This window comes from Moschus berezovskii, chromosome 6 (assembly GCF_049115385.1).
Source record: "Moschus berezovskii isolate FMDL1 chromosome 6, NW_MosBer_1.0, whole genome shotgun sequence".
NCBI lineage: Eukaryota > Metazoa > Chordata > Mammalia > Artiodactyla > Moschidae > Moschus > Moschus berezovskii.
In genome coordinates this window covers 100,486,130-100,501,183 of record NC_142465.1, presented here as the reverse complement: position 1 = coordinate 100,501,183, position 15,054 = coordinate 100,486,130, and the positions used below count along the sequence as shown (strand labels likewise).

Below are 15,054 nucleotides of genomic sequence, written 5' to 3'. Positions count from 1 at the left end.
TGTTGATGCTCCTGTTGTTAAATCCAGGGGCATCCTTTTTTGAAATTTTATTCTCATACTTAAATGATCTCTTAATAACAATCCTCCCTCTTGAGATTCTCCTTAGCTTTCAAGCTACTGCATTCTCAAATTTTTCCTCCATTTTTGCCTTTGTCATTCTGTTTCTTATGGAGAAATGAGAGGGAGAGCTCTTCTGACTACTTGGCTTTTTAAAATTCTTTAAACATTGTTATTTCTTAATATTTTTGAGGAGAATAATCTGTTTTACAGTAAATAAGATTTTATACTAAGTTCTGACATGATTTCCTTCCAGATATTATTTCAGATTTTAAAAATATCCGATTGATTTGTTTTTCCCTTTTTACTGAATCCTTAAGATAAATTCAGTTCAGTTCAGTCACTCAGTCGTGTCCGACTCTTTGCAACCCCATGGACTGCAGCTCACCAGGCTTCCCTGTCCATCACCAACTCTCCCGGAACTTACTCAAACTCATGTCCATTGAGTCGGTGATGCCATCCACCATCTCATCTTCATTTAATTTATTTATAAATTAATCTCATCCTAATTTATTTATAAGGTAAATTAAGTGATCATAAATGCTAATCAGGATAATTGCATGGGAATAGAATTTAAGATTTCTGTCTAATTTTGCTTTAGGGAAAGTGATAGAATTGCCATGGTTTCAGTTCAGTTCAGTTCAGTCGCTCAGTCTTGTCCGACTCTCCGCGACCCCATGAATCACAGCACGCCAGGCCTCCCTGTCCATCACCAACTCCCGGAGTACACTCAAACTCATGTCCACAGAGTCGGTGATGCCATCCAGCCATCTCATTCTCCGTCGTCCCCTTTTCCTCCCGCCCCCAACCTTTCCCAGCATCAGAGTCTTTTCCAGTGAGTCAACCCGTCGCATGAGGTGGCCAAAGTATTGCAGTTTCAGCTTTAGCATCAGTCCCTCTAATGAACATCCAGGATTGATCTCCTTTAGAATGGACTGGTTGGATCTCCTTGCAGTATAAGGGACTCTCAAGAGTCTTCTCCAGCACCACAGTTCAAAAGCATCGATTCTTCGGCGATCAGCTTTCTTCACAGTCCAACTCTCACATCCATACATGACCACGGGAAAAACCATTGCCTTGACTAGACGGACCTTGGTTGGCAAAGTAATGTCTCTGCTTTTTAATATACTATCCAGGTTGGTCATAACTTTCCTTCCAAGGAGCAAGCGTCTTTTAATTTCATGGCTGCAATCAGCATCTTCAGTGATTTTGGAGCCCAAAAAAATAAAGTCTGACACTGTTTCCACTGTTTTTCCATCTATTTCCCATGAAGTGATGGGACCAGATGCCATGATCTTTGTTTTCTGAATGTTGAGCTTTAAGCCAACCTTTTCACTCTCCTCTTTCACTTTCATCAAGAGGCTTTTGAGTTCCTCTTCACTTTCTGCCATAAGGGTAGTGTCATCTGCATATCTGAGGTTATTGATATTTCTCCCAGCAATCTTGATTCCAGCTTGTACTTCTTCCAGCCCAGCGTTCCTCATGATGTACTCTGCATAGAAGTTAAATAAGCAAGGTCACAATATACAACCTTGACGTACACCTTTTCCTATTTGGAACCAGTCTGTTGTTCCATGTCCAGTTCTAACTGTTGCTTCCTGACCTGCATACAGGTTTCTCAAGAGGCAGGTCAGGTGGTCTGGGATTCCCATCTCTTTCAGAATGTTCCACAGTTTATTGTGATCGACACAGTCAAAGGCTTTGGCATAGTCAATGAAGCAGAAATAGATGTTTTTCTGAAACTCTCTTGCTTTTTGATGATCCAGCGGATGTTGGCAATTTGATCTCTGGTGCCTCTGCCTTTTCTAAAACCTGCTTGAACATCTGGGAGTTCACGGTTTACATACTGCTGAAGCCTGGCTTGGAGAATTTTGAGCATGACTTTACTAGCATGTGAGATGAGTGCAATTGTGCGGTAGTTTGAGCATTCTTTGGCATTGCCTTTCTTTGGGATTGGAATGAAGACTGACCTCTTCCAGTCCTGTGGCCAGCGCTGAGTTTTCCAAATCTGCTGGCATATTGAGTGCAGCACTTTCACAGCATCATCTTTCAAGACTTGAAATAGCTCAACTGGAATTCCATCACCTCCACTAGCTTTATTAGTAGTGATGCTTTCTAAGGCCCACTTGACTTCACATTCCAAGATGTCTGGCTCTAGGTCAGTGATCACGTTATCGTGACTGTCTTGGTCGTGAAGATCTTTTTTGTACAGTTCTTCTGTGTATTCCTGCCACCTCTTCTTAATATCTTCTGCTTCTATTAGGTCCATACCATTTCTGTCCTTTATCGAGCCCATCTTTGCATGAAATGTTCCCTTGGAATCTCTAATTTTCTTGAAGAGCTCTCTTGTTTTTCCTATTCTGTTGTTTTCCTCTATTTCTTTGCATTGATCACTGAGGAAGACTTTCTTATCTCTCCTTGCTGTTCTTTGGAACTCTGCATTCAGATGCTTATATCTTTCCTTTTCTCCTTTGCTTTTCGCCTCTCTTCTTTTCACAGCTATTTGTAAGGCCTCCTCAGACAGCCATTTTGCTCTTTTGCATTTCTTTTCCATGGGGATGGTCTTGGTCCCTGTTTCCTGTACAATGTCACGAACCTCCGTCCAGAGTTCATCAGGCACTCTATCAGATCTAGTCCCTTCAATCTATTCCTCACTTCCACTGTATAATCATAAGGGATTTGATTGAGGTCATATCTGAATGGTCTAGTGGTTTTCCCTACTTTCTTCAATTTAAGTCTGAATTTCGCAATAAGGAGTTCATGATCTGAGCCTCAGTCAGCTCCTGGTCTTGTTTTTGCTAACTGTATACAGCTTCTCCATCTTTGGTTGCAAAGAATATAATCAATCTGATTTCGGTGTTGACCATCTGGTGATGTCCATGTGTAGAGTCTTCTCTTGTGTTGTTGGAAGAGGGTGTTTGCTATGACCAGTGCGTTTTCTTGACAAAACTCTATTAGCCTTTGCCCTGCTTCATTCCGTGCTCCAAGGCCAAATTTGCCTGTTACTCCAGGTGTTTCTTGACTTCCTACTTTTGCATTCCAGTCCCCTATAATGAAAAGGACATCTTTTTTGGGTGTTAGTTCTAAAAGGTCTTGTAGGTCTTCACAGAACCGATTAACTTCAGCTTCTTCAGCATTACTGGTTGGGGCATAGGCCTGGATTACTGTAATATTGAATGGTTTGCCTTGGAAACGAACAGAAATCATTCTGTCGTTTTTAAGATTGCATCCAAGTACTGCATTTCGGACTCTTTTGTTGACCATGATGGCTACTCCATTTCTTCTAAGGGTTTCCTGCCCACAGTAGTAGATATAATGGTCATCCGAGTTAAATTCACCCGTTCTAGTCCATTTTAATTCACTGATTCCTAGAATGTCGACATTCACTCTTGCCATCTCCCGTTTGACCATTTCCAATTTGCCTTGATTCATGGACCTAACATTCCAGGTTCCTATGCAATATTGCTCTTTACAGCACCGGACCTTGCTTCTATCACTGGTCACATCCATGGTTTAGACAATTAAAATTATTGATGATTTGTTTTCACTGTTTACTGTGTTCAGCTGGAATTCTTTATTATCTCAGCCCATTAATATTCAACTATCTTACCTGTTTGAATTTTGTTTATGGAACCTCATATTCCTATACATTGGTGTGGAAGTTGCAGATTGTTCTATCAAGAAGTTGAGGAAGATCAAAGATAAAACAAGTTTTGGAAAGGAAAATGTGAGAGTAAGGTCAGATTCAGATGGCTGTTGTTGCCCATGTTAGATATATATCTGGATTGTAGGGCAGAGGCTTGGACTGTCTAGGAATAATTAGGAGTAGATAGATTACCATATGGCTGGAGTAGGAAATGGCAACCCACTCCAGTATTCTTGATTGGAAAATTCCATGGACAGAGGAGCATGGCGGACTACACTTCTGAGGTCTCAGAGATTTGGACATGACTAAGCATGCACACATAGATAATGTCTATATGACTATATAGACATTAGTTGATGTCGAGTGAGAGCTGAAATCACCTCAGAGTGAGTATAAGTGAGTGAGAGGAGGTCCAAGAACTGAGCTCTTAGTAGTCCAGTGATTAGATTGAGATGAGGAAGAACCAGCAAAGAGTACCAAGAAAGAACTTCAGCTAGAAAGAAAATTAGGAGATTTTGTTGTCTTAGAAAGTCAAGTAAAGAATGTCTGAGAAGGAAGGAAGGAAGAACTAGCTCTATTTATGTATCAAATGCTGCTGTTTGTTCAGTTAAGGTGGAAGAGAAATATTTAATGACCTGGAGATCATTTGTCACCTTGACAAGGGGCAGTGGAGTTGAAAGCCTATTTGAAGTTGAATTTCAGAGAGAATGGGAGAATTGATGATAATAAAATGTAACTTTGCCCCCCAATTTTGCTTTAAAAGGGATCACAAAAACTTACTATGGAAGATATATTATTTGGAAATTTGTATTAGTTAAATAAAGCCTTTAAAAATGTTCTGGAAAAGACATTTACTGTCTCATCTGGTTGAAAGGAAAGAATACCACAGATAGAACTGCATATGAAAGCACGTCAATATATGAGACTGTACTCAAGATGGGAGGAATTACAGCAGAAACTGGATGAGAACAGCTTCTAAAAAAAAACAAAAACAGTCTTAACCTGAGTATTTGGATAAGTTTTCGGGATCCCAGAAACTACTCTAAGTTATATTTAAACCTGACTGTGTACATAGGTTTTTGATTATTATTCTGAGTTGATGCAAGTTCACTTAGATTCTGTGTAGACTTTGTGAACAACAACAACAAAAAATTAAAGATAGGGCCTTATTCCTTTCTGTAGATTCTGTTAATACCGTTTTTTTAATCCCAAGTTCTTTATTAAGTCAAACTTGAGCCTAAATTTTAATTCTCTTTGTCTATTTTTAAGTCCTAATAAGTATTTTAAGTATTGAGAATATAGTCACATCTTCTAAACATCTTCTAAAATGGGAATTGGATGATAAGAGGAGTTTTTTGAATAAAATGAAGGAATCGCACCCTCGACTTGACATCTCTCAGAGGAGAGGGAGAGTAACATACACAGAGAGGCAGACCAAACCAGGCCAGTTTGCTCTGCTGTTTTCTGATCGATTGAAGTTACAAGGCTAATTTTGTCCTTTGGTGCTATGATGGTTTGCTGAATAAAGACTAGGTAAATCTTAATCTTAAGCAACCCAGTTACTCTGGAAACTATGGGAGTCACCACCCTTAGTATTAAAGACAGGAAAACTTGGAAAAATAAATATAGTAAATGCTTTGTAATGAGTGTACAGTCTACAAGGGAGCAAAACAAAGTTTCATTTCATTTAACTGAGGTTGAGGGATGAGATCTTAAAAACATTTCTCATGAGCATAGGGTGGTAAGTGGGAAGTTAATTTTCTAATACTCATTTATTTTAAAGTTTAAAAATAGGTTCAGTAATCTTTATATGTACTGTGTTAACATTCTTATTTTGTTTTACTACTGTCACGCTTTACAGATTTATTGTTTTAATATCTTAGTGTAAAAAATATTGTAATAGGTTCATCAGTGATCCTCGTCTTTGCCTGTTTTCACCTAAAAGTTCTTTTTTTTTTTTTAACCTCAGCTTCTACTTAGTATCTTGCCTGGAGAATTCCATGGACAAAGGAGCCTGGTGGGCTATAGTCAGTCCATGGGGTCACAAAGAGTTGGACATGACTGAGCGACTAACACACACACGCTACTCAGGGCTGTTGAGACTAAAATCCTAGTGTTTGAAGCAGAAATCAGAATCTTTATATAGTGCTATATGTACATCATTGCTTATTTAATTTTGGTTGTAGTATATGATGAAATATGGCATGTTTTATTGACGCTAAAAGATATAAGGGAGAAAAACTGAACCCAAATATATTAGTGATTTGTTCTTCTCCCCTAAATGATTAAGTTAGTTGAGGAGCTATAAATTGACCAAAGGCCATTTCTGGTGCCTCTGGAATTTTCTTTGTTATAACAATGCAGTTGTATAGATATCTTTATAAATGTTTTTTGGTCTCATCTGTTAATTGTTGGCTTTTATGTGCCTCTTATGAAAATTACTTGTGCTACATCGCTTCAGTCATATTCTATTCTTTGTGAAGCCAACCAGGCTCCTCTGTCCATGGGATTCTCCAGGCAAAAATAGTGGAGTGGGCTGCCATGCCCTCCTCCAGGGGATCTTCCTGACCCAGGGATTGAACCTACATCTCTTACTGTCCTGCATTGGCAGGCGAGTTCTTTACCACTAGTGCTACCTGGGAAGCCTGAAAATTACTTAACCTTTTCGAATGTTACTTTCCTTATCTACATGATGGCAAAAATACTGTTTATAGTGTAGGATTATTTGGAGGATGAGAATTAATGTATGTCAAGCACCTAGCTAATTTAGTTGTTGGCACTGGTATTGAAGTAGCTATTACTTTTTAGTAGAATTTTTTTTATCTTTAGGATAGATTTTACCTATCCATAACCATTAAAATAATGATTCAGCCTATCTTGTCAAAAATATTAGGTGTTTTGAGTTTGTCAGTAATTTGTAATTTTTTTGTAATTAGTCACAACTAATGTTTTCGTTTTAATAACTGAATATAAAGGAGTCTAAATGCACCATAGTAGTTGTTTTCACATCTGTTGATGACAGTAAATTATTAAGATATTTTGTTTTAAAATCAATATTAGTTTTTTTTCCATGTTAAGAGTTTATTATGAACTTGCAAGAACATTTAAAGCTGGAGTTGGTCATTGAGTTCCACTAGTTCATGCTCCTTTTTTTATTCCCAATATTTTACATTTTGAGACTGATTTCATAAAATATTATTAGTTGGATAATTACACCAAAAATGTAAATCATTATGAACTGTTGACAAATTATATTGGAAGAAATTTTCCTTTTCTATTTTTGTTACAGAAGAAGTAGAAAGCAATGAAAAGGACAACAAACCTGAGGAGGAAGAGCAAGTAATACGTGAAGATGAAAGACCTTCTGAGAAAAGTAAGCATATACAAGCAAACCTGAAATTGTTTTAAAAATTGTTTCGGCTTTTAAGGCTGTAGAAAATACTCTTCTGTTCATGAAATGATTGTAAAACTTTTCAGTTTAAGTAAGCCACAGTAAAATCATTTTGTTGACGGTTAATTCAACTATCTTTGAAGGTGTTTATTATTTCATGAGCTTTATTGTTTTGTTTATTCTTTCCATTGTTCCATAAGAAAGATTTAAGCTTACTATTTAGTAAGGTACTATCTGAATATCTTGAGAGAAGTTGTTTTAGATTTTCTTTTAGATCATGGGCCTATAGGAATTTTGTCTGAGGTGATGCTGGCTAATGGAAGTATGTATCTCAGTTTATTTAAAGTTCTTAAGCTTTATGGGAAGGGGAAAACAATGTTACTTGAATGTCATTAGGTTTATGGAAAGATCACTGGACCAGAAGTCAAGAAATTGGTATTCTGTAACTCTGTCTTACTGCTCTCCATCTGTGCATGTGCAAGTTATAACACAAGAGGAGTTGTGGAATAGAATGGGATTTTAAATCAGGCTCACAGATATGGATATAGGGTGAGGTAGAGAGGAATATTTATGGTTACATATAGCCATTTTTGTTTAATAAGTGTGGAGATTTTAATATTTTCCTTCTTACATATTCAAAAAGAAACCAGATAAAACTTGCTTATGATCTCATGAGTGTTGTCAGTATTTAAAACAAATTTCTAAGAGAGTCGGACACGACTGAGAGACTGAACTGAACTGAATGATTAAGGGAGAATTTTTCCTAAATTTAGTGAGGAAAAAATTTTACTAAGGGAAAATAAATAATTAAAGCTATGTACAGTTGTATGTGATGTGTAAATGAATGCTGAGAAATCTGTGACTTGTGAATGAATGCTGTATTTTGTCAGAATTCATAGTGTAGTATAGAATGTATTAAAAGGAATGAATTTAAGATGATCTCATATTGTTAGTTCATCTTCCATCTTAATATGAAGATTTTGAGGAAAGAAAATCTTTGTTCATGTTGTTCATCCATTTGCTTATTTAGCCATTAGAAAGTTCTTATTTAGCAAATTGAAAATCATTTCAAGTTTAAAGCTAAAATCTATCTACTAACTTTTCTGATCACAAAAGCAAATGATTGAGAATGCTGTTTTGTAGATAGAAATAATATTTTCCTGAGGATGGAAAATAAGCATTAAAGTCTATCTATAATAAAAGCATCTGATTGGTGTTTAATAAAAACACCTACTTTTTCTTATCAGGTGAATTCTTTAGAAGAAAACGTTCTAAGTCAGAGGACATGGACAATATACAGTCCAAACGCCGTCGATATTTGGAAGAGGAATATGAGGCAGAATTTCAAGTAAAGATTACAGCCAAAGGAGATATAAACCAGAAGCTGCAAAAGGTGTTCGAAATTATAAGTTAAAACCATGTTAAATAAAAGGCACCACCATCTTTATTCTTCTAGGTTTTTGACTTTACTCTGTATTTTATTGACATATTCAGATTTCTCAGAAACAGATAACTTGAAGAAAGTGGTTGGGCTTATTACCCTTAATTCTAAAATTCCTTGTGACTCTTGAAGCTAAATTGTTTTTGTTTTTCTAAAGATACGATAATAATCATCAAAATGGGAGAGAAATTATGACTTCTTATTTGCTTTATACAAAACTGAGTATCAGTTTTCAGCTTTTTTTTTCCTTCTACACTCAATTTCATTCTAGTAGGAATATTAGAGTCTCATATGTTAACATTTTAACTGTTATAATTTTTTTCATAAGCTGGTTTCATGACTGTAAGTCCCTGCGTTCTAAGATCTTTGTTATGTATTTTAGGCTTAGTACTAAAAATGGTATGAACAAGGCTCTGGAAGAACTAGGGAAAAGCAATATTTAAAGTACAGGCATTGGAAACTTCTCACTATATGCGTTAGACTAGAGATAGAAATAATGAAAATATGAAGTATTTAATATATTTTTCACAACGTGTTCATAAATGTTGACAGATCTTTTTTTAAGAGAAGAATAGGAGACTTGGGTGAAATTAATTTTTCAAAGCCTTACAGATTTAATGGTGAAATTATAAATAATCTAGACCAATGTTCTTCTACTCAAAGTGTAAATATCCCCATTAGAGAAGGGAACAGACAGTAAAAAAGTGGCTTTTTTTCTTTCGGATCTTTTTATCGTATGGTGATAATAATGCCAGTTTAGTCTTTCTTTTAGAGCTATTAGCAACATGAAGATAGCTATGTGAAAGGATTTTAAAAAACATCTGTGTATACTGAGGGTTTACTCCTCTAGGAAAGTGTTACCCAAGTGTGGTCCGTGTGTCCTCCTTATGGGTCCATAATGAGATAAGTATAAAAACTATGAGTAAATTTCATAGTGCAGTGAGATTCTTAGTGTCTCCTAAAAATATCATCTGTAACAGATTAGAAAATATTAAAATCTGTTCCTTCACCTTGTTTCCTTAAATCACAATAGAGGGTATGGGAGGAAAATATTTAAACTTCAATTTCAAATTGTTTAAAATTTTTCACCCTCTGGAAATTTTCTATTTTTAGTACATTTTATTCTGTTACAGTAGATAGGCAGAAGTAGAGGATTTCAACAGATATCATTGTGTTATGGATGCCAGTATTTTTTTAAAAAACAAACTATCTAATGTATTAGTACTGTCTTATTAGTACTTCAGAATATTTACTGTTTGCTGCTTGCTTGAAATTCCTTTTTTGTAACAAAGGAATATATATTTTTAGGTTGTACAGTGGTTGCTGGAAGAAAAATTGTGCGCACTGCAGTGTGCTGTATTTGATAAGACATTGGCAGAACTGAAAACACGAGTGGAAAAGATTGAGTGTAACAAGAGGCATAAAACAGTTCTTGCTGAACTACAGGTTTGTACAGTAAATTGCATATCCACGTGTCATCATTTTCATAACTTTTTGGTATATGTTTTCCAGGTTGACAATAAAGTATATTTAACTTCTAAGTATTAGGAATAAAAGGAATCTCTATTAGTTTGCTCAGGCTGCCGTTAAAAGAAATACCATTAACTAGGTGACTTCCAAAACAGAAGTGTAGTGTCTCATAGTTTTGGAGGCTAAAAGCCCAAGGTCAAGCTGCCATCAGGCTGTAAGAAAGAATTGTTCTATTTGTCTCCTCTAGCTTCCTACAGTTTACGGACAGTCTTGGGCATTTCTTGTCTTGTGGAAGTATCATTGTGATTTCTGGCTCCATCTCCACATAGTGCTGTGTCTGTCTGTATGTCTGCTTCCAAATTCCCCTCTTTCTAGGGATACTAGTCACTCTGGATTAGGACCCACACTATTCTAGTAGGACCTCATCTTAACTATAGTTGACTTTTGGACAGTGTAGGGGTTAGAGGTGCTGTCCCCACTGCTTGCAGTTGAAAATCTATGTACTGGTACCTGCCTCAGAAAATGAAGAAATTCATAATGACTCACCCATGGCAGTAAGCTGGAACAGTTTGGATAGACTCAGAACTCAAACCCTAGTTCCTTTGATATCAGTTACGGTGATCTCTAATTGAACACTGACTCTCACTCAATTTAAAGATCTGTAAAATGAAAATATGAATACTATATTTATTGAGAAAAATTTCCATGTATAATCAGACCCATGTGGTTCAACTCCATGTTGTTCAAGGGTCAACTGTAATTACCTCTACAATTACTTATTTCCAGATACGTTTGTGTTCTGATACTTGGCGTTCAGACATCAACATACTTTTGAGATATGTATCAACCTATGCCAAGCCTCAGAAATAATCTTACTAGTGCATCTTCAGTATTTCTTCTGTTAGTGAAGAAAGGCTGGCATCATCTAAAATGCTGTTAAGTACTAAATAATGTTTGCTGTGATTCTCTTTTTATATTAATATATTTCCTCCAATGAATTGTATTTTTAAAGACATTAGTTTGTTGATTATGTTTATGAATAATTGCTACTTTTGATTTTTTATTGAATATATCTATATATTAACATGTAGTGCTTGAGCTTCTAATTAGTTGAAATGAGCACATGGTAGCATGCTTTAGTAATTAATTTTATTCCAAGATTAAGAAGCGGGGAAATTTCATCAGTACATTCATTCTGTCATAAGAGAATGTTTGGTTTCTATTTGGTAGGTTGTCTGAAATATGAGCATTGTCTCAGATGCTGACTTGAAAACCACTTATAGAGCCTTATTTACAAATAAGGGAGAAATGGTTCATGAAAATAAAGTTGCGCAGTTGAAAGCAAATTGCAAGTAACTGTGACTAGATTTTAGGAATTATATATCTCAGCCAACAAGTTCAGTTTTTTAATTTCATATCGTAAATTTTATTTAAAGTGAGACTTTATTAATAATAAGGTCATTGTAGTTATTTTATAATGCATCATTTAGGACAATACTATTCCTGTTTCTTACCTTTAGCGGGTCCTTATATAGTTAGTGATAGTGTTGTCTAATCATTACATTTTATTTTACTAGTACTATTTAGAATGTTGAATTAGAACTGAAAATGTTGGAAGATTTAAGAGAATAATTTCATTCATGGTTTGTTATCAGTCCCGTGGCTACATCTATGATTTTGTGCTTTTAGAACCTGAGATTTTTAACTCTCATATTTTTAAGGTCTGTCTCTAACTTTTAATAAAGTTTGCACTTGGATATTTCTTTGTAGCCTTAGGATTTTAATCTTTCCAACATCAAACCATTCATCTTCTCCACAAATAAGTCATGTTGTGGAGTTTGCACATTGTTTCTTGAATTTCTAGAAAAATCTTCAAGGAAGGTCTTCCCATTATTCCTTTTATTCACAATTTTTCAGTTCTTGGAAACTGATTCCTCTGTATCACTTCACATATACACAGTGATTTGCCAAATTAAAACTTTTAAATTTCTTATAAAAGTCTGTCTTTTACATCTTTTAACTTTCTACAAGGCCATCATCACCCAGTTCCTTGATTATAATATCAGTCTTTTACATAACCACTTTGGTACTGCTTTTTACATCTTTACTGGTCCTTCTCAAGCATTGTGTTCATCTTTCTAAAATGCTGCTTGTTAATTCTCTTCTGTGCAGTCCAGTTTCCTCAGTTGGGTACCAGTTTAAACCTGTCTTCATTTTCTGATTTGTAATTTAGATCTCCTAGTTTTTGATGCACTTTTCCTATCCCACCAGTTGCTTCATTGTACTACAGAGTATTTTTTTTTTTTTTTAAGATTTTTTAAACAAGTGATTTTTGTTTATTTGTTGGCTGTGTCGGGTCCTCATTGCTGTGTGGGCTTTTCTTTAGTTGAGGCGAGTGGAGGCTACTCTCTAGTTGTGATGGCTTCTCTTGTTACTGAACATGGACTCCAGGGTGTGCGGGCTTTAGTAATTGCAACTCATGGACTAAGTAGTTGTGATTCTCAGGCTCTTGAGCACAGGCTCAGTAGTTGTTGTATACGGGCATAGCTGTTCCACGATATGTGGTATCTTTCCAGACCAGGGATCAAACCTGTGCCTCTTGTATTGGCAGGCAGATTCTTTACCACTGAGCCACCAGGAAAGCCCCCACAGAGTGTTAATGCTCACAGTATTTTTATTTCAGCCATTTGATTTCATATTGTAGCTTCCATTCATTTATGATCTGTCCTTACCATGCCATTTATTTACATTTTACTCAGCCCAATTTAGTTCCCTTCTCTTTTTTTGTTCTGATATTTAGATTTTTATGGAAGTAAAATTTGGATAGCAATTACTTTAAAGTCTACAGTTCAGTGTCATTTGGTACCTTCACACTGTTGTATGACCATCATCTTTATCCAGTTCCAGAACATTTTCATCAATCCAGAAGAAAACCTTGTACCCGTTAAATAGTCACTTCTCTTTTCCTTCTCCCTCTAGCCCTTGGGAACCACTAATCTGCTCTCTGTCTCTACTGAGTTACCTGTACTGCATATTTCATATGAATAGAGTTATACAATACGTGACTCTTTGTGTCTGGCCTGTTTTTCATAGCATACTGTTTTTAAGATTCATACATGTTGTAGCATGTATCACTATTACTAAGTAATATTTATGTTTCTATACTGTTGAAAATAAATAGGAATTAATTCAAGATGTTAACTTGTGTATACCCACACACACACATACACATATTTTGTTTATGTATTCTTCAGTTGATGAACATTTGATAAGCATTTGAGTTCTTTCCATCTTTTGAATATTGAAAATAATGCTGCTGTGAACATTAGTATACGAGTATTTGTTTGAATACTTGTTTTCAAATCTTTTGGACACATACCCAGGCATGGAATTGTGGATCATATGCTAATTCTTTTGTTTAATTGATTGTAGAACAGTCAGTTGTTTCCTGTTTTATATTCCCACCAGCAATGTTGAGGGTTCCATTTCTCCATTTCCTTGTTAACACTTGTTACTGTCTGTGTTTTTTATTTATTTTTTTTTATTTTTTATTTTATTTTATTTTTTTTTGTCTGTGTTTTTTAAAAATAATTATAACATCCTAATGGATATGAAGTGGTATTTCATTGTGATTTTGGTTTGTGTTTTCCTAATGGCTACTTATGTTCAGCATCTTTTCATGTGTTGATTAAACATCTGTGTATCTACTTTAGAGAAAATTTAAGTTATTTTTATTCCTAGATTTTTTGTTTTTGCCTTTTTATCTTTACATATTTTGGATATTGAACACTTTAAAGTACATGATTTATGACTATTTCGCCCACTCTGTAAGTTTTCTTTTCACTTTCCTCTCTTGATAATATCTTTTAATGCACAGAAATTTTACATTTTGATGAAGTCTTGTAGGCAGCATAGAGTTGGGTCATGATTTATTATCCTCTTTGCCAATCTCTGCCTTTTAATTGAGGAATTTTTCATCTCTTTACATTTGAATTAGTTATTGATAAAGAAAGACTTAGTCCTACCATTTTACTTGTCTTTCACATTTTTTGTTCCTTAATTCCTACATTATTGCCTTCTTTTGTGATTTTTTTTTTTCTAGTGAACCATTTTGACTGTCTTCATTTTTCTCTTTCTATAAAGTTTTTACTTTTTCCTTAGTGATCACTCTGGGGGTTAAACTTAACCTCTTGAATTAATACCTATTATACAAAAAAGTATACAAAACTTTTCTTTCATTGTCCTCCCATCTCTCTGGTGAATTTCCTAATTTCACTTATTGTACTTTCAGCTGCAGAATTTATACTTTTAAAAAATATATATAATATCTGTCTCTTTACTCATATTCTCTCTATTGGTGAGACTTTCTTTTTTTTTTTTTCCAAGTTCTTTCTCAGTGGTATCCTTTAGCTCTTTGAATAGATTTAAAACCATTTATTTAAAGTCTTTGTCTAGTAAGTCCTATGCCTGAGCTATATTTCTGTTAATTTTTTTTCTTTCTGTGAATAAACCATACTTTCTTATTTCTTTGTATATGTCCTAATTTGTTCATTGTTACTGTTTAAATGGATATTTTGAGTATTGCAATGTGACAATTCAGAAAATCAGATTTTCCCCTTCTATCCAGGGTTTGCTATTGCTGCTTGTTGTTGTTTGCTTGATTAGTGGGTTTTCTAAACAAATTTTGGAAAGTATGTATTCATTATTGTGTATGGTCACTGAAATCTATGTTTTGTTAGCTTAGTGGTCAGCTGATATTTTGACAGTTAAATACTTAAATGCTCAGACGGTAAGGAATATACCTGCAATGCAGGAGACCTGGGTTCCATACCTGGGTTGGGAAGATCCCCTGAAGAAGGGAACAGCTCACTCCAGTATTCTGGCCTGGAGAATTCCATGGATACAGTCCGTGGGGTGGCAGAGTCAGACATGACTGAGCAACTTCACTTAAATGCCTGGTGCCTAAAAAAGTAAAAAGATTACTCTCCCAAATCTTTGCAGATTAACTGCATTGGGATACTCTTTCAACACTTAGTCTAGGCCGTTTAC

The 15,054-nt window shown here is 35.2% G+C and overlaps 1 protein-coding gene across 5 annotated transcripts in view; it reads left to right on the top strand.

Moving 5' to 3' along the window:
• ATF7IP (activating transcription factor 7 interacting protein) overlaps nt 1–15,054 on the top strand; it is a 121,502-nt gene that overhangs the window by 59,699 nt on the left and 46,749 nt on the right. For all 5 annotated transcript variants that reach the window (XM_055394164.2, XM_055394162.2, XM_055394161.2 and 2 more), the window contains exons 3-5: nt 6,993–7,076; nt 8,342–8,487; nt 9,844–9,981. In XM_055394164.2, the coding sequence (XP_055250139.2) occupies nt 6,993–7,076; nt 8,342–8,487; nt 9,844–9,981 (368 nt within the window). The remainder of the gene's footprint in view (nt 1–6,992; nt 7,077–8,341; nt 8,488–9,843; nt 9,982–15,054) is intronic.